The sequence below is a fragment of the Notolepis coatsorum genome (assembly GCF_963971535.1).
Source record: "Notolepis coatsorum genome assembly, chromosome: 5".
NCBI classification, from domain to species: Eukaryota; Metazoa; Chordata; class Actinopteri; order Aulopiformes; family Paralepididae; genus Notolepis; species Notolepis coatsorum.
In genome coordinates this window covers 54603121-54622168 of record NC_140169.1, presented here as the reverse complement: position 1 = coordinate 54622168, position 19048 = coordinate 54603121, and the positions used below count along the sequence as shown (strand labels likewise).

At 42.5% G+C, this 19048-nt stretch overlaps 1 protein-coding gene across 1 annotated transcript in view; it reads right to left on the bottom strand.

The window, feature by feature from the left end:
• Positions 1 to 394: 394 nt before the first annotated feature.
• The window catches only part of LOC311228195 (uncharacterized protein), a gene marked incomplete at its 3' end in the record, with an annotated part of 28047 nt that continues 9393 nt past the window's right edge, over positions 395 to 19048 (bottom strand). The window contains exons 4-11 of the mRNA XM_084314106.1: positions 18699 to 18872; positions 8988 to 9161; positions 7758 to 7931; positions 7301 to 7474; positions 5948 to 6121; positions 3052 to 3225; positions 2920 to 2966; positions 395 to 930 (exon numbers count right to left, since the gene is read on the bottom strand). Coding sequence (XP_084170232.1) covers positions 395 to 930; positions 2920 to 2966; positions 3052 to 3225; positions 5948 to 6121; positions 7301 to 7474; positions 7758 to 7931; positions 8988 to 9161; positions 18699 to 18872 — 1627 coding nt within the window. The remainder of the gene's footprint in view (positions 931 to 2919; positions 2967 to 3051; positions 3226 to 5947; positions 6122 to 7300; positions 7475 to 7757; positions 7932 to 8987; positions 9162 to 18698; positions 18873 to 19048) is intronic.

Genomic DNA, 19048 nt, shown 5'->3' with positions numbered 1-19048 from the left:
GGGGGGGCACTGACACAGGAAGCTACTCTACCTACTCTATCTGACACAGGAAGCTACTCTACCTACTCCATCTGACACAGGAAGCTACTCTACCTACTCTATCTGACACAGGAAGTTACTCTACTCCATCTGACACAGGAAGCTACTCTACCTACTCTATCTGACACAGGAAGCTACTCTATCTACTCCATCTGACACAGGAAGCTACTCTACCTACTCCATCTGATACAGGACGCTACTCTATCCGACACAGGAAGCTACTCTACCTACTCCATCTGACACAGGAAGCTACTCTACCTACTCCATCTGACACAGGAAGCTACTCTATCTGACACAGGAAGCTACTCTACCTAACACAGGAAGCTACTCCATCTGACACAGGAAGTTACTCTACCTAGTCTATCCGACACAGGGTCACAGAGTCGCCTTCATCCGAAACTATAAACCCAGGGTAGAGGGGCTCAGTGAATGTGCAGAAGAAGGTGTGTAGGTGGGTCAGTTTGTCAGAGGAGACTGTGTAGAAGGACAGAGTGCCAGCAGGACAGTCCAGATACACTCCTACTCTGGTGGAGCGAGAGGGGGGGGCGGGTATGTCTGTTCCTCCGTCATTGTGCAAGGCAGCGTATCCATCATCATGACATACCAGAGCCCAGGAGTTATCATTAACTCCAAGATAACAGTCAGCAACCGCTCCTTTCCTTCCGATGCCTCTATATGCAACTCCTATACCAACCTCTCCTTTACGCTCTACCTCCCAGTAACAGCGTCCAGTCAGACCCTCTCTACACAACACCTGTGGATAGAGGTCAAATCTCTCTGGGTGATCAGGATACGACTGATGCTGTTGTTCCCTTATTACCATTCTGTTCCTCTCAGACAGAGAGAGGAAGCGGTTTACTGTGTTTGGGTCCAGTGTGAGTTCACAGGCATCTGATGGAGAGAACATGACACGATTTATCACACAATACATTATAATCATCTTCATTCACATTAGAATGTTTAAAGTTGCATTAACCGTTTCTGACACAAGGATTATGTAGAGGAAAGAAAATGTTTATGTGGTTGAGTCTACATGGTCCTCGTTTCAAAAACAGTTAATGCAGCTTTAACTTCATCAACTGAATAAACCTGTTCTATTTATTGTATAATTGATTGTTGAAGTCCCACAAACAACTAGTGACACTTTTTATTATGACATCCTGTTCTCTCTGTCACTTGTAGGATGTAAAGGATTAAGCATATGTTTATTGTATATATCTGTTTTAAATCTAAGCATATGTTAAGAGATGACTTAAGCGTCAGTGATTATGAAGAATGTCTTTGTGTATTCTTCCTCCTACTTGTGTAAAACTGTAAGAACTATAACTATAGACTCTAAAAACAGTAACTTGTGTAAACTACCATATCTTGTGTAGTCCTGGAGAATGGAAAGAGAAGGGGCCTCTTCTCTTACAGTTCTTGAAGCCAGGAATGTGACCTTGACGGTGGGTGAATCGCTGCGGCAGGGTTTTAACCCTTGCCGTTATGGGGCAGAGAGCTATTATACACTTTAAACTACAAAATACATATATGATGTGTGAACATATCAATCAGTGTTTAAGTATATGAGTATTGAATTGTAAATGTATATATATGCTATATCTGCAAACATGCATAAATGTTTAGTGACGTAATAGGGTTTTTCCCAAAAGAAAGTAATCTGTTACTTCTCCAGTAACTGTAACGACTAGAAAGGGAGGAGTTCATCCTTACTGAGTGTGTTATGTGTTGATTGGATGGTAGAAATGACATCACTGTATTTAGACCAATAGTAAGAGGTCTTGATATGATGCAGAACCTGTATATAAAGCCCAGCTCGCTTGATCCGAGTTAGATTTTTGATTTTTAGACTTCTGACACCATTCTTATAGCAACAGACACGGGTTAGCGTTGTATGGAACAGAGTTTGTTTATTTTTCAGAGTGGAGTCCCTATGACAAAACTCTGTTTTTTATATGCTATGCTATGCTCGAGAGAGATGCTTTGTTTTATACTTATTATGCCTGAATTGGACATTTCCAATGCAGTCTCTTTGTAACTTACTTTTTCTAATTAAACCAACTTTGTTAAAATACTTATTGAATTCGTGGACTGCTTTCTTTTCGTGCTGTTCTATCACAATGGGTCACGGCGCTGGCCTCGCCCTGCTCTCATCTGAGGTAACTCGGTATAGCTATATTCTGGAAGCCATGCAGATCAAATCAATTGCTGGTTACTGCTTTTAGCTAAAGTTATATAAAGGATATAATATATATATATATATATCACTGTTTGTTGTTTGCAAGTGCCGGTAACAACTGTGTTCGACGGGCTCCATTGGATTTGTGGGAAACTGAGAGTCTAGCCACTGCAGAGACTGACGATCGGGCCACGGATTGATGGACCTGTCGAACTGATAAGAGGTTATGGGGCTTGCAAATGATTATTAGTGTTAGTACGCTAATATTACACTATTAGCAGTAGTAATACTTATTAAAAGAGTAGTAATATCATCAGGCTTACAAATGATTAGCATTACAGGCCTTTCCTAAAATGATGATGATAATGATGATGATAATATAATTACTATTATTATAGGCAAAGAGTTCTCCCAGACATACATTCGGTTTATTACAAACAAAGAAGAGGTTAACAACTCTTCTACGCTTATATTTCATATCAACTGGATATAACTAACTAGTGACTATGAAGTAAGCGTGATTAAGAATAGTAATTGACCCGAGAACTTAGCGAGTTTAGCACCTCGCTGGGGGATATCGGGCGGCCACAGGGGTCTATCTCGAGTAGGTGATTTGAGATAGATAAGAGACACCCGTCGGCTCTCAACATTGATCAACTGAGCTCAGTCTGTAAATGTGCAGAACAACAAGCTCAACTTACATTTCCTGATCCCTGGTTTCAACCTACACTCTCCACCATGGCCAACACTGTAGGAGACATAGACACAAGAGACCTTGAGACACACACACACACACAGAACCATCCATTAACCCCTAAAGTACCACATCCTACCTGAGAGTCTCCAGTCTCCAGTGTGGATCCTCCAGACCAGCAGAGAGCAGCTTCACTCCTGAGTCTCCTGGGTGATTGTAGCTCAGATCCAGCTCTCTCAGGTGGGAGGGGTTGGAGCTCAGAGCTGAGACCAGAGAAGCACAGCCTTCCTCTGTGACCAGACAGCCTGACAGCCTACACAGTACACACACACACGTTCAGATACACAGGTAATAATATTTAACCAACACACCAAATGTACATATTTCTTTTTATGTTTTTAAAATATGTTTGAACACATTCAGCGCCAAGGACGAGTTAACTAGTTTTTGGCCGACATGCGTTGAGCGCCAAGGACGAGTAAACTCGTTTTTGGAACCTTTTTTCTTTTATTCGATTTTTTTATATTCATTACAGGTTCATGGACCTCGATGTTACCATAGGAAATCATTCTGAGATCGCTAGAGTGCAATACCGGCCGCATCCTGCTAGGTGGCAGTATCACCCACCCTTTGAAACCTTATTTCACACCGTGTGTTACATCTAATTTCCTCCGGTCAGATAATTTTGGTACAGGCAAGTCTAGCGGTTCACTCGATCACATTGGAACGGGTCCAGGACACTCGATGCATGCGTTGTGCCGGATTATGTCGGGGACCAATACTGGACCAATACTGGAAATCGTGATCAGACAATTGGATTATTCTTTTTGGAATACCCCCGATCAAAGGTAAGGACTATCTAACGTCAATTTCACCTTGATCCTACAATGATTTCATGTCGATCCAGCTGATCAGCGTGTGTGGTGTTCAAAGCGAATGCCGTTACTGGCGATCAAAGCATCAAAAAAAGACCCCCCCCCCCTTTTATGCAGAAATATAATATTTATTATATACATTTGATTTGGAAATAGTAGCGTGTCCAGACGAGAAATGCCAACGGCGAGTATAGCAGAATTCACGTAGCGCCCTATAACTCAGCTTTTCAGGAATTAGCCCGGATCACTCCTAAACTATACAATATTCACCACGGGAAAACACGCAAACGTATATATGAAAAATCTCTTTTTTGCATGTTCGACGGGAGAGAGTCACTGTCAAATGACCATAGTATTGTCTCTATAGCTATAATATAGATATAGCTCTCGAAACATAGTGACGCAGTGAAACTAGGCTATTGAAAGCTGTAGGGGTGGGAATCACCAGAGGCCTCACGATACGATACTATCACGATACTTGAGTCACGATACGATAGTATTGCGATACTAAATATATTGCGATATGCTGAATATTGTATTTGTATTTGTATTTATTGGTTTAAAATACAGAGACAGTGCATATTAAGGAACATTTGACTGTAAATATGCCAGTTTAGCCAAGTTGGCTAATTTTCAACTGTAGTCTCTGGGGCAGGTGACATGAGCACAACAATAATTAAAACATAGTACAATAATTAAAACACAGTAGGAATCAGTATAGGTTACAATACACTAAAGTACATACAAATAAATACATTAAAATACATTACAATACAACCCCTCAGTTAAAATGGTCGCACACTTGACCATCTCTCAACCATGATTTTAAGTTAGTTTTAAATTAAATGTAACTTGAAATGTAAACTCCCTGAGCCGTGTTGGCAGACTGTTCCAGGTGTGGGCTGCTCTCACGGAAAAGGCTGTCTGACTAAAAGCAGACCTCCTGTTTGGGACTACACAGTCCCCTCTGACTACAGACCTGGTATATCTGTCAGCAGATGCTTTCTGTTTTATGAAAGTACAGAGGGGGGGAGGAGCCAAGCCATGTAGGATTTTATAGGTAAGGCAGGCATCTTTGAATTTGACGAGATTGTCCCAGCTCAGTAGGTTCTGGTTTGCTATGCTATAACAATGGTGGTGGCTGTTTGTTTTCCTGTCCAGAACTTTCACAGCCTGATGGTAAACTACCTGTACAGATCGTAGTGTTGTACAGGAGGCTTGTGTCCAGCTAGTCAGACAGTATGTTAAGTGTGACATAATAATGGCATTAAAATACAGTGCTGCTGCTTTTGTTGACAGAGAGTTTCTGAAGTGACGGAAGTTTGATAAGTGAAACTTTGCATTGTTTACTACCGATTGATTTGTTTTTTAAATGTAAGATTGGAGTCCATTTTTATCCCAAGGTATCTATATTCGGATACAACTGTCAACCTTTCTCCTCTGACATAGACATCAGGTGAGACAGTATTCATCAGCCTCTTTGTAAAAAAACATGCAAACAGTTTTTTTGGTGTTTAAATGCAGACACGAGTTAGTCAACCATTCAGTGACCGATGTCTTCACCGCTGTTAACTTGTTTGCAGCTTGCTGCTTGGTTTCTGCATGGACATAAATGACCGTATCATCTGCATACATCTGGATGTCAGACTTATTGCATAGAGCTGGAAGATCATTAATGTATATAAACTAAACAACAGCGGTCCCAATATAGATCCTTGGGGGACACCAAAACCACAGCTAAGGGCAGAGGATAGCTCACCATTTGCCCTTACTCTCCGAGTTCTACCTTCAAGATAAGACTTCATGTATGTGATGGTATTAGGGGAGAAGTTGTACCGAGAAAGCTTGGTGAGCAGGACACCATGATCCACAGTGTCGAAGGCTTTCTTTAGATCTAAAAATGGACTACTGTACAATTACAGGTATTGAAATGAACAATGCAACTTCCTTATACAAAAAAAAATATATATACAAAATTAAACGTTTACTTGGCGTCCCTGTATCGATACAGTATCGCCACGCAAAGTATCGCGATATTACTATGTATCGATATTTTTCCCCACCGCTAGAAAGCTGGCACATTAGCTACAGGGATAAGGGTAATGGCTGGCACTGAAAGTGTTAAATGGTTGTCTGTTGAACTGGTCCAGGAACACTAACCTGAGAGTCTGCAGTCTACAGTGTGGACTCCCAAGTCCAGCAGAGAGCAGCTTCACTCCTGAATCCTGCAGGTCGTTGTTACTCAGGTCCAGCTCTCTCAGGCTGGAGGACTTGGAGCTGAGAACTGAGGCCAGAGCTTCACAGCATCTCTCTGAGAGGTTACAGTCACCAAGTCTGGATATGCAATAGATACAATTGATTATATTGAAAAGTGGTATATTGTTTATTAATACATAATAATAATAAAAAGCATTAAGAGAATACAATGTATTAATATATAAATGTACCCACAGAGATATAGTAGAGGCTTTGACCACTGGCAGCAGCCTCAGAAGAGCCTCCTCTGAAGCAGAGTATGTCTTCAGCTCAAACACGTCCAGCTTCTCTTTCTGACACAGGGTCACAGAGGAGCCTTCACCGAAAACTATAAACCCAGGGTAGAGGGGCTCAGTGAATGTGCAGTGGAAGGTGTGTAGGCGGGTCAGTGTGTCAGAGGAGACTGTGTAGAAGGACAGAGTGCCAGCAGGACAGTCCAGATACACTCCTATTCTGGGGGAGCCAGAGGGGGGGGGGGCAGGTATGTCTGTTCTTCTCTCATTGTGGCAGGCAGTGTATCTATCATCATCACATATCAGAGACCAGGAGTTATCATTAGCTCCAAGATAACAGCCATCAGCCTCTCCTTTCCTTCCGATGCCTCGATATGTAACTCCTATATGAACCACTCCTTTACGCTCTACCTCCCAGTAACAGCGTCCAGTCAGACCTTCTCTACACAACACCTGTGGATAGAAGTCAAATCTCTCTGGGTGATCAGGATACGACTGACTCTGTTCTGCACTTGTTACCGTTCTGTTCCTCTCAGACAGAGAGAGGCTGTTGTGTGCTGTGTTTGGGTCCAGTGTGAGTTCACAGGCATCTGATGGAGAGAACATGACACGATTTATCACACAATACATCATAATCATCTTCATTCACATTAGAATGTTTAAAGTTGCATCAACCGTTTCTGACACGAGGATCATGTAGAAGATATGTGGTTGAGTCTACATGGTCCTCGTTTCAAAAACAGTTAATGCAGCTTTAACTTAATCAACTGAATAAACCTGTTCTATTTATTGTATAATTGATCAGCTGAGCTCTTCTGTTATTAATGAAATGCCTCCATATCCTGAAGGGAAGCTCAGTCTGTAAATGTGCAGAACAACAAGCTCAACTTACATTTCCTGATCCCTGGTTTCAACCAACACTCTCCACCATGGTCAACACTGTAGGAGAGGTAGACACAAGAGACCTTGAGACACACAAACACACACAGAACCATCCATTAACCCCTAAAGTACCACATCCTACCTGAGAGTCTCCAGTCTCCAGTGTGGATCCTCCAGACCAGTAGAGAGCAGCTTCACTCCTGAGTAGCCTGGGTGATTGTAGCTCAGATCCAGCTCTCTCAGGTGGGAGGGGTTGGAGTTCAGAGCTGAGACCAGAGAAGCACAGCCTTCCTCTGTGACCAGACAGCCTGACAGCCTACACACACACATTCAGATACACACACATTCAGATACACAGGTACTATTATTCAACCAACACACCAAATGTACATATTTCTTTTTAATCTGATGTTTTTAACTGGTTGTCTGTTGAACTGGTCCAGTAACAAAAATAAACTAACCTACACCGTAGCACTCAACACTTTGATGAACATTGTTAGTTGTGCCCTTCCTGATGACTTGTCGTACAGAACTTGTAAGTCGCTTTGGATAAAAGCGTCAGCTAAATGACTAAATGTAAATGTAAATGTAACACTAACCTGAGAGTCTCCAGTCTACAGTGTGGACTCCCCAGTCCAGCAGAGAGCAGCTTCACTCCTGAATCCTGCAGGCCGTTGTTACTCAGGTCCAGCTCTCTCAGGCTGGAGGACTTGGAGCTGAGAACTGAGGCCAGAGCTTCACAGCATCTCTCTGAGAGGTTACAGTCACCAAGTCTGGATATGAAATAGATACAATTAATTATATTGAAAAGTGATATATTATTTCTTAATACATAATAAAACCATTAAGAGAATACAATGTATTAACACATTGGACGCCAGACCCGAGATAAGTTGGGTTAACTCGCCATCGCTTGAGTGCCAAACCCGAGAAAAGTCGGGTTTTGGTCATTATTTCTTTTATTCGCCATTTCCATTCATAATCCATCCCTCCAGCCTGATGTTATCATTGGGAATGGGTCTGAGATCGCAAGCGTCAAATACCGCCGCCTAACGCCTTTCGGCCGGTATTGCACATCCTTGGAATCTCTCTGGCTCAGCCTGTACGTCGATCTAAAAAGTCCGGTCCGGGTTTTCCTAGTCGGGCAGTAGTAACGTTTATAACACATGGATTGGGAAGAATCAAGCACCGCCGATTCATGTTATTTGGTGGATTATGTTGGCAACACGATCAACATCAATACTTGGAATGGCGATCAGATAATTGGAATATTCTTTTTGCAGTACATCCTAGTCAAGGTAAGTGCTATATGGTATCAATCTTGCGTTGATCCGAGCATGCCTTCGTTGTGATCCGTATGTCCTGTAACGTTACTCCACAACGTATGCCGTTGGTGACGATCGAAGCATAGAACCCCCCCCACCCTTTCAGGCATGCATGATGAAACATAATACCGATAATATAGCGTTGATTTCAGATTGATTGTTGATCCAGGCGAGGAATGGGATTACACAGAATTACTCTAAAACTATACTCATATTCACCACGGTATAAAACGGGAATGTATGGATGAAAAAAATATTAATTTTTCACAAATTGAACAATAGATACTCGATGTCAAATGGGCAATCGTTTTATATCCATAGCTATGATATTTAATATAGTTTTAGTCCTGTAAACACCGGCATGTAGTCCCATTCATTAAAGCGCTGGCATACACGGCCATACGGCCCACAGAGACATCTGGCGCTGAATGTGTTAAGAAAATGTACCCACAGAGATATATTAGTCTTTGACCATCCATTAACCCCTAAAGTACCACATCCTACCTGATAGTCTCCAGTCTCCAGTGTAGATCCTCCAGACCAGCAGAGAGCAGCTTCACTCCAGAGTCTCCTGTGTGATTGTAGCTCAGATCCAGCTCTCTCAGATGGGAGGGGTTAGAGTTCAGAGCTGAGACCAGAGAAGCACAGCCTCCCCCTGTGACCAGACAGTATGACAGCCTACACACAGATATACACACACATTTATATATATATATATATATATATATATTACACACTGTTATGTACCATGATCTTGGTTACTCCTGTGTCACTGTGCATGCAGGTGATTGCTGCTAATTTGGCTGATTGCTGCTAATTGGACACCTGCCTGGGAGGCTCAAAGGCACTTCTTCACCTACACATGCACTGTCACGGTTGCTAGAAGAGATTGTTGAAACAGTGTCTCTAACCCTTTCCACCACTTTGATCTTTAGTTTGTGCTAGTTATCATAATTAGAATAGTCTTTTGGTTTAAACACAGACCATTTGTGTCTGTGTGCACTTATGTTGCTTCCCTTTGAGCCAGGGTCATAACAATTGGGCAGATACCCCTAGATCAGGGGTGGCCAACCCGCGGCTCGCGAGCCGCATGCGGCTCTTTGCCCGTCAATGTGCGGCTCTTCCATCCATAAAAAAAAATTAATTTTTTTTTTTTTTTACTTTTTTTTACTTTTTTTTTATGTCACCCATTCCATAAGGACGTAGAATAAACATTTACAATTTTTTTTAAATGGTCCATTTGCATGTTCTTGGTATCTGAATCTAGGGACATATATGGATCAGTGTCAGAAATAGTGTGTCTGTTACTAGGCTTGAGTAAATTGTAATGAACCAAAGGAGAATATCAATTCTATTTAAAAAAAAAAATTATCTTTGACTGTAAATAACACCATGCTAAAATTGACCAGACCTGAAAAATCTAAGCAAATGAATAAAGGGAAGATGATTAAACAGAAGGTTTTGTAGATACAGTACTGAATTCTGCCATCTTTTTTATAATGTAAATTTCTCCACCATTTTTCATCGTATTGCAACACCGTTTTTTGCAAGACGTTCACAGAAAGGTAGAGAAACTAACTGCGTTCTGTTTTATGGCAATAACGTTCAGGTTTGTGGGAGATAATCCCAAAAAATAAGAGAAATTAAAAAGTAAATCCAGAAGTCAGATGATTGACAGGGGCTGGTGTGAGCTGGGTAGGGTAGTTTTTCGAAATTTGAAAGCCCTGAGTCTCTTCCTTCAAAAGACTACACTCACTTTTGGCTGTGCCACTTCCTCCTGTCAATATGCGCCGGTTTCCGACTCAATGCCCTGAGATTTCTATAATCTTATATTTCACTAATAACAGTTAAAATAATTGGTAAACAAACATAATGCTGAAAATATACACTTTTACTGTATATCTCGGGCTTAAGAGGTTAACCCTGTGAGGCCCAAATTAAAAAGAAATTAGCAACTTCAGAGGCCAGAGGGTGGGACATATAAACACATTTACTATCAAATAGCATTGTGAGGCTGAACAACAGGACCAATTGACTATACATGTGCTTAAAGGGGAACTATCTTATAAATGGCTTTTTTCAGTGTTTACCATTGTTTCTTAGCTATGTGGACTTATATTAATAGGATATATGTCTCTAATTCTCATATTGGCGAATTCTTCCAATTCTCCTCTCACAATATTCACCCTCACTGAACTGAGTCATCTGAAAATGTGCATATCTGTGATGTCAGAGATTTCTCAGCTGCATAATAATGTGGCAGTTGATGTGGCAGTTGGCACCAGGCCACACAGTGGTTGGAGCCCAGCCTCAAAACGGCTTAAGATCTTGAGGTAGAAAAATGCGGTTTTTAGTACTTGATTAGAAATACAAAACAATGCATTTTTTTTGAAAAAAACCTAGGTGTTCCATAGACTTACAGGAATTGTGTAAAAGTGCCCAAATAGTGAAAGAAATAGTAAAATAGTTCCCCTTTAACATTTTTTAAATAAACATTATTTTTTTAAATGGCTAAAAGTGATTTTGTAATTTTGCAACCGTGGGTCTCACAGGGTACTTTTAACCCTGTGAGGCCCAAATAAAAAAGACATTAGCAACTTCAGAGGCCAGAGGGTGAGACCTATAAACACATGAAGGGTGCCGTGACTGAAAAAAAAGGTTGAGAAACGCTGGTATATGGTGTGGCTCTTTGTGGTACCACAGTCATTTTTTTGTGGCTCTTAGTCTCTGACTGGTTGGCCACCCCTGCCCTAGATGTTTGTTAAAAAAAAAGAGAAAAGGATTTTCTTTTTATTGTTTTTCTTTTTTTTTTTTTTTTTCTTGCATGGTGTGTCTTGGTGCTGTAGTTTGGGTAGTGTTCAGGTGTTGTGTAAACTGATGGGGGCTTGAGCCGGTCTTCAAACAGGTGAGTATGCCTTGCCTTTATTTTGTGGTTTGATATGACTACTGTTCAAATATTTAGTTTAGTGGACATCACATGTAGGTAATGTCATTATTTTCTGGCTGGTTGTAGCTTCCTGTGTACCACTTACCCCTGGGGCAGTCATAGAAGGGATTAGTACCATCTACTTGTCTTGTACCATACCATATACTTGACGGGTTGGTGGTCAATATGATCTTTGGCTGGTAGCAGGTGTCGTTGAAGAGAGTTAGGTCTACAGTGCTTTAGCTTCAGTATAGGTAGGTTAGGGTGCCAGAAAATACAGGTAGTGTGTTAGGGCCTGATGTACGTATTTTTTTGGTGTAGACATGTGGTGGGCCTGGCAGTTCTTAATTGGCTGCAGTGTAGATGTAGAAGCTGTAAATAGTCATATCAGATTATAAGGGCACCTGTTTGAATTTGTTTGTTGTATTTAATTTTTGTTTCGAGTGTAACACAGGGGGTTTTGCCTCACTGGTTTGTGTTACTGAAGGGCGTTGGTTCTCTTGTGTGGTTTGCCATTTGCTGTGTGCCATTTGCTGTGCTAACTCTGCTCTGTGCTAACTCTGCTCTGTGCTAACTCTGTGCTAACTCTGCCCTGTGCTAACTCTGCTCTGTGCTAACTCTGCCCTGTGCTAACTCTGCTCTGTGCTAACTCCCCTTCAGTGGTTCTTCAGTGGCTCTTTAGTGGTTCTTCGTGGTTCTTCAGTGGTTCTTTAGTGGTTCTTTAGTGGTTCTTCAGATAAGTTGCATGTGTGTGCTAGGGTGCTTTTGGCAGCTTTTGGTAACTCTAAAGTGAGTAGTTTGTGGCGCTGGTACAGTAAGGATGGCTACCATAAAGGATTTTGTTGATAACCCTTCTGACGAGATGTTAGAGAGGTTTTCCAAAGAGCAGATTCTGGAGCTGGCTGTGCACTACAATGTGGAGCTTACTGCCAGTGAGAAGCGTTTAAAAACAACTGCCTTGAGTACTTTGAGGGCTTTACTCATTAAGGAGCAGGTGCTTGTGGCGAGGGTGGAGGAGCCTCTTTTTTCTGACGTGTCTCCGCTACTATCTGGTATGGCGGACGGTGAGTGGAGGCTTAGAGAGTTAGCGTTTAAGGAAAAACAGCTAGAACAAGAGGAGAGGAGACACGTCAGAGGAGAGGAAAGGAGCACAAGAGAGCAAGAGGAGAGGAGAGAGGTTAGGTTGTTGGAGCACGAACTTGCGCTGAAGGAGCTAGAATATAAGCATGCTGCCTTGCAGGCGGGTGCTCTGCATTCAGAGTCGCGTTCCGGTTTTGATGTCGGCAAAAATATTAGGATGGTGCCTCCTTTTTTTGAGAAGGATGTGGATAGGTACTTTCCCCTTTTTGAACGGGTGGCAACCACATTGAAGTGGCCTAATACGGCCTGGACGCTGCTGCTGCAGTGTGTTCTAGTTTGTAAGGCACAGGAGGCGTATACTGCTCTGTCCCTTGAACAAAGTGCTGACTATGAGCTTGTTAAAGCTTCCATATTGAGGGCTTATGAATTAGTCCCAGAGGCCTATCGTCAGCGTTTTAGAGGCTATCGCAGGTCGGAGGGACAGTCGTATGTTGAATTTGGAAAAGAGAAGGAGAACCTATTTGATAGATGGTGCACCTCTCAGAAGGCAGTCAAGGGAGCAGCTTAGACAGTTGATTCTCATAGAGGAATTTAAAAGATGTGTTCCTGATACTGTTTCCACTCATCTAAACGAGCGTAAGGTGTTGAAGATAGGCGACGCTGCTGTCTTGGCTGATGAGTTTGTGTTGACACACAAGTCCGTCTTTGTGGAGGAATACCGTGTTGAGTCCAGGGGTAGGCGTCCTTTTCAGGGGGGGGGGGGGCGTTTCCCAAAACCTGTGTCTGCTGGTCAGTTTACTTCACCTCCTAGGCATGGTGGTTCTGCTAGTGCATTCCCAGAGGGGATTATATGTTTCTACTGTAAGGAGCCTGGTCATATCGTTGCTGGGTGCCCTGTGCTTGAACAGAAAAATTTCAAAACTGTGGCTCTGGTAGAAACCGTATGCAGAACACCTATGCCGACGTTAGAGGGTGATGGGGGGAGTATCAAAGGTGTGGACAAAGAGCTCGAGGGCTCCTCAAGATTTATGATGGATGGCTTTGTTTCCCTGACTGATGCCCTAGAGTCAAAGCAGGCTATAACAATATGGAGAGATACAGGAGCTTTTCAGTCCCTCATTCTGGAGGGGATTTGACTGTTTTCAGAAAAGTCTTCATCGCGTTCCGGTGCCGTTGTTCAAGGCTTTGGAGGAGGCTTTGTGGATGCACCTTTGCATGAGGTCACACTCAACTCTCCCTTATTATCAGGCAATGTTGTCGTGGGGGTATGTTCTCACATTCCCATAAGAGGTGTCCTTCATTCTAGGGAATGATTTGGCTGGTGACAAAGTGCTGGCTACTCCAGTTGTAATTCCCATTCCTGTGGTTTCTGAGGTCCCTGATGAGCTGGCACAGAAACATCCAGGAGTGTTCCCTGTGTGTGCTGTGACACGGGCAATGTCAAAAGACAAAAGTGATGTTGTTGATACTTCATTGATACTTGGTGATACGTTCTTTGTTGACTTGGAAAGTGACTCTGTTGAGGGATTTGGGAAGGTGATACCGTCTCATGAGGAGCTAGCGCTAGAGCAAAATAGAGATGTCTCCTTGTCGTCCCTCTTTGAAGTGGCCGCATTTAACCGTGAGATGGCGCGGTGTAGTTTAAGTAATGCAGGTGCAGGCGTTGTTGTTGAAGGTTTTGGAATGCACACTATGAATGTACCTCTGCATAGTGCTTTTCTTCTTTGTGCCCTAGTGTCGGGCCCGGTGGTGGAACCGAAGGCGACATGCGTGCCGGATACGCATGTGGCAGGAGATGATCTGGCAGCGCAGTGTCTCAAGGTCTTCCCAGCCTGTACGGTGGCTGAGGCCACGGACGAATTGGAGGATGAGTGTGGGAAGGATGCTATGAGAAATGTTGCTGATTCAGGTGGCAACATTTCTGTTAGTGTTTCTGGTGTTTCATGCACCGTTCTGGTTGAAGAGGCTACAAGGCCTGACTTAAGCTGCCAGCCTTCCCACAGTAGCTCTACTGTTCATGATGTTTCACTTGTAGGCAGGGATGATCCCAGTAGGTCAGTTGATGATTCGAATGATGATTCACGACCTAGTCTAATGAGGCAACCATTTTGATCGTGACGTAGTTGATGTGTGTGCCACCATTTTGAGTCATGACGTTGGTTTATGTGCCGCCATCTTGAATCATGAGAATGTCATAGCTGTTTCCAGTTTGATGCCTCTTTTTGACAGGTCGGTATCGGTGGAGCGGCCTGTTCAAACAAAGTTTTTGTTTTGGGATGATCTGTTCATGGGTGGATTGGCTTTTAGGCCTGGCGCCTCAGTAGAACAGGTGGTGGTGAAGAAAGATCGGATGTACATTTTGGGGGGGGGGGTTCATTTACCCAAGAGTCGGGGAGATGTTGTTCGTATTAAACAACATTGTCAAATGTTCTCGTGTGGGGAGAATTCGACAATGTTGATGGTCGTGTTCGACAGGGGCCGACCCATTGCCGCTTTGTGGTAGTGACTCACTGTTTGGTGGTTTGATGTGTAGTGGTTGCCTCCTGGGCAACCATTTTGGTGGGGGAGATGTTATGTACCATGATCTTGGTTACTCCTGTGTCACTGTGCATGCAGGTGATTGCTGCTAATTGGCTGATTGCTGCTAATTGGACACCTGCCTGGGAGGCTCAAAGGCACTTCCTCACCCACACATGCACTGTCACGGTTGCTAGAAGAGATTGTTGAAACAGTGTCTCTAACCCTTTCCACCACTTTGATCTTTAGTTTGTGCTAGTTATCATAATTAGAATAGTCTTTTGGTTTAAACAGTCTGTGTGCACTTATGTTGCTTCCCTTTGAGCCAGGGTCGTAACACACACACACACATATATATATATATTAGAGCTGGGCCGTTAACGGTGTTAACGTGCTGCGTCAACGCGATACTATTATCGCGCGATAATATAATTAACGCATTAATCTATAAAAAAATAAAATTATTTGCAGTTGATTTGCATTGGCACCCAACGGGAAAAATATTATAGGCACTATAAGTAGACATCGCTACATAAAACAAGCTGGTCTGCCTGAGTGACTGGTGGAAGAAGGAGAAATAGAGATTGGACTGATTGAGTCAAGCCATGTCACATAAGTTTGAAATGCTTCTTTCTGTTTTGCTCCTGAGAGTGTGCTAGATACTGTACTGGTAATATTATTTATTTGTGTTAACTTCTGAATAAAACAATTTATTAAACACAGGGATTAAAGCAAAATAAAATCTCCTGACTGAACTTTTTTTCAGGCCAAGTCATATTCTTATTTTAACCTCCACTGTATTTCTTTTTAATAGCGTTGGCGTTTTAAGGGAGCCTACTTGTTTCGGTTTCGTCGATAATCCAATGTACAGTTACCCCCCCACCCCACCCCTCCTACACAACCCTTCCCCCCCCCAACCACCTCCAATGTACAGTCCCCCCCCCCCTCCACCCAACCTACCCAACCTCCTCCAATGTACAGTGTCTTCGTCAAATGTATATACACTCTTTTTTAGACTCTTATTGTATCACAAACAATACTGTATTTGTAAATCTGGTACGTCATAAATGTATAGATGTAGCAGTATTATCTATCTGTATGTCAAGTATGTCATATATGTTATGATGAATTGAAAATGGGGGACCCTGATGTAAACAAGAGGAAAGTCTTTCTCTGGTCTGCAACCCCTTAACAATTGTGTGTATTGAGCTGTACTGTATTGTACCCATTCTGCAATCTGTTATAACAATCAATCAATATTTAACAGATTGCAGAATGGGTACAATACAGTACGGCTCAATACACACAATTGTTAAGGGGATGCAGACCAGAGAAAGACGTTTGTCTTGTTTACATCAGGGTCCCCCATTTTCAATGCATAGTGACATTTATGACATACACAACATTTATGGCATAGGGACATACATGACATACTACAGGACAGGTATATAGTAATGTTACATTTGTGACATATACGATATGGAAATATACAGTACTGTTACCCATAGATCCTAACAGAGATTATATACATTATGATGGGGAGGATACTGTACATTAGGGTGGGTGGGAGAAAAAAAGATACATACGGTGGGGAGAGAATATACAGTGGGGAGGAGACCGTCTACAGATACACCTGTGTGATGTTGCTACGGAGTTAAGCTAATAAAGGATACTCACAACCACAGCAGAGGACTCACATATTTGTACTGTGAAGTAACACGACAATGACAAATGTGTTGTTTCTGTTTTTCTTTTTGACATAGTTGCGGAACACGGAACAAGTTAACAACTCACCACCGTCTACAGCCCCCGCATCATACTGTAGCCTAGCCAGTCTCTTGAAACACTGCTATCTTCAAACTTCCATTCCTCTCAAAACTTTCTTTTGTTGGGGTGGTGCCGCTCATCCTTTTCGTCTGAGAACACTGCGTGTGTTTTCTTTTTAGTGGCCGGCTTACTCCTTCCATTATCGTTATTATGCTGACGTTAGCTAATAACTATGTGTTGGGGATAATGGTTCCGCACAGAGCATAATTGTTTGTTACATTGCTGTCGGCAAACTCGCTCAGAGTGTCAACATAGTGTTGACATTGAGTTAATGTTAGCTGCTAGCTGGCTACCCAAATCCACAACAGCCAGGCAGCCAACCGTACAAAATACAGTCTCAGCCAATCACATCGATTTGTACAGTTAGTTAGCTCCACTCCATTGCGAAATAAAAGTTAGCCAGCCAGGACAGCCCGTATTAGCAAGCTACAGTTGCTAGGTAGCTAACCGTTAGCCACCCGAAGATCGGTAGCTAGCTAACGTTAGCCACAGCTTCAAAAACTAATTTCAATTATGTTATGAGCTATCAGCTAGCCAGCTAGATAACGTTAGAGAACGCCTCGTGTAGTAAACTAAAGTGAATAGTTTACTGGGCCATTGTTTAATGCTTCAGTGGTGTTAAAAGAGGACCTGCACGCTTGCTATCTTCGGTGCAAATGATACGGGTCTGTGTGTGACAAGACAGGTCTGTGAGGGGGAGGGCACTGTGATCAGTGTGTGTGCGTCAAGCTCACGTTTGATTGGTTAGAATGGTCAAAATGCCCTACGCATCTACAAATCATAATACCAGGTAGCCAATTCCGTCAGACTCCAAATCAAATGGACGAAAATAAAATAAAAAAAAGACTGAAATCCGTCTGGAGACGGAACGCTTTAATGCATGTAAACACAAGTACATCTTATGTAAAGGATAATGTATAGCTACGAGGTCATTGTCGCAAAATAATTGACCGACACGTAGTTTAAAATACCGAGCCGCTTCGGCGAGGTGTTTTAAACGTCAGTGAAGGTCAATTATTTTGCGACAATGACCGAGTAAAGCTATACATTATCCCGCTTATTACATGGCTAACTTACTAACAATATACCTAATTCATTTGACAAATCGCAGTTGTTCTGTGGCTCTGTCAGCCCAAATAAAGTGATTATTATTATCGCGGGCAGCCGAGCTCTGTTCTGGCTCCGCTGTGTTCTGGCTCCGCTCGTCGCTCCGCCCCCTGTCATCGCCGGCAGCAGAACACCGCACTGAAACAGTGTGTGTCAGTGGGCTTGATTGCCAACAGCTGCGCACTGCGGTCATTATTGAAAAAACAGCTGTCATTATTGAAATAATGACCGCTGTCGGGGGGCTATTGACCAATCACAAGCAAGCATTTCGGCGAATGTGAAAACGCCATGTAATAATGAACATTATTTTGATATTTCATTACCAATTATCATAGCAAAACAGCTTTTTCAAACAGTCTGTAATGCATTTTGGAAACGGGAGATGGGCTCATGGTGTAATGGGCCACCTGGCCTGAGAAACATAAGGAGGAAAAAGTAAGGACTTACTTCTGGTCATTATTTGGGTAGAACACACATATTTTGAATGCCTTCGGCAGGTTTTTAAAAAAAAATGTTGAGCCATTTTAATCAAATCCAGGATTGCAGATAGATTAATCTAGATTAAAAAAATTTATCTATGCCCACCTCTAATATATATATATACACACACACGCAAGCACACACACACACAAAGTGAAAACCACACAGGTACTAGTATTTAACCAACACATCAAATGTACATATTTCTTATTCATCTGATGTTTTTTTTTTAATATGTTTTAAATGGTTGTCTGTTGAACTGGTCCAGGAACACTAACCTGAGAGTCTGCAGTCTACAGTGTGGACTCCCCAGTCCAGCAGAGAGCAGCTTCACTCCTGGATCCTGCAGGGTGTTGTTACTCAGGTCCAGCGCTCTCAGGCTGGAGGACTTGGAGCTGAGAACTGATGATAACGCCTTACAGCATTTCACTGTGAGGCTGTTTTGTTTCAACCTGAAGAAGATTAATAGAACAGTAGAGAATATAATACAAGCATTAAGAACATTAAGAGAATACAATGTATTAAGATATAAATGTACCCACAGAGATATATTAGAGGCTTTGACCACTGGCAGTAGCCTGACAGCCTACACACACACATATATACACACATATATCAGGGCTCGAAA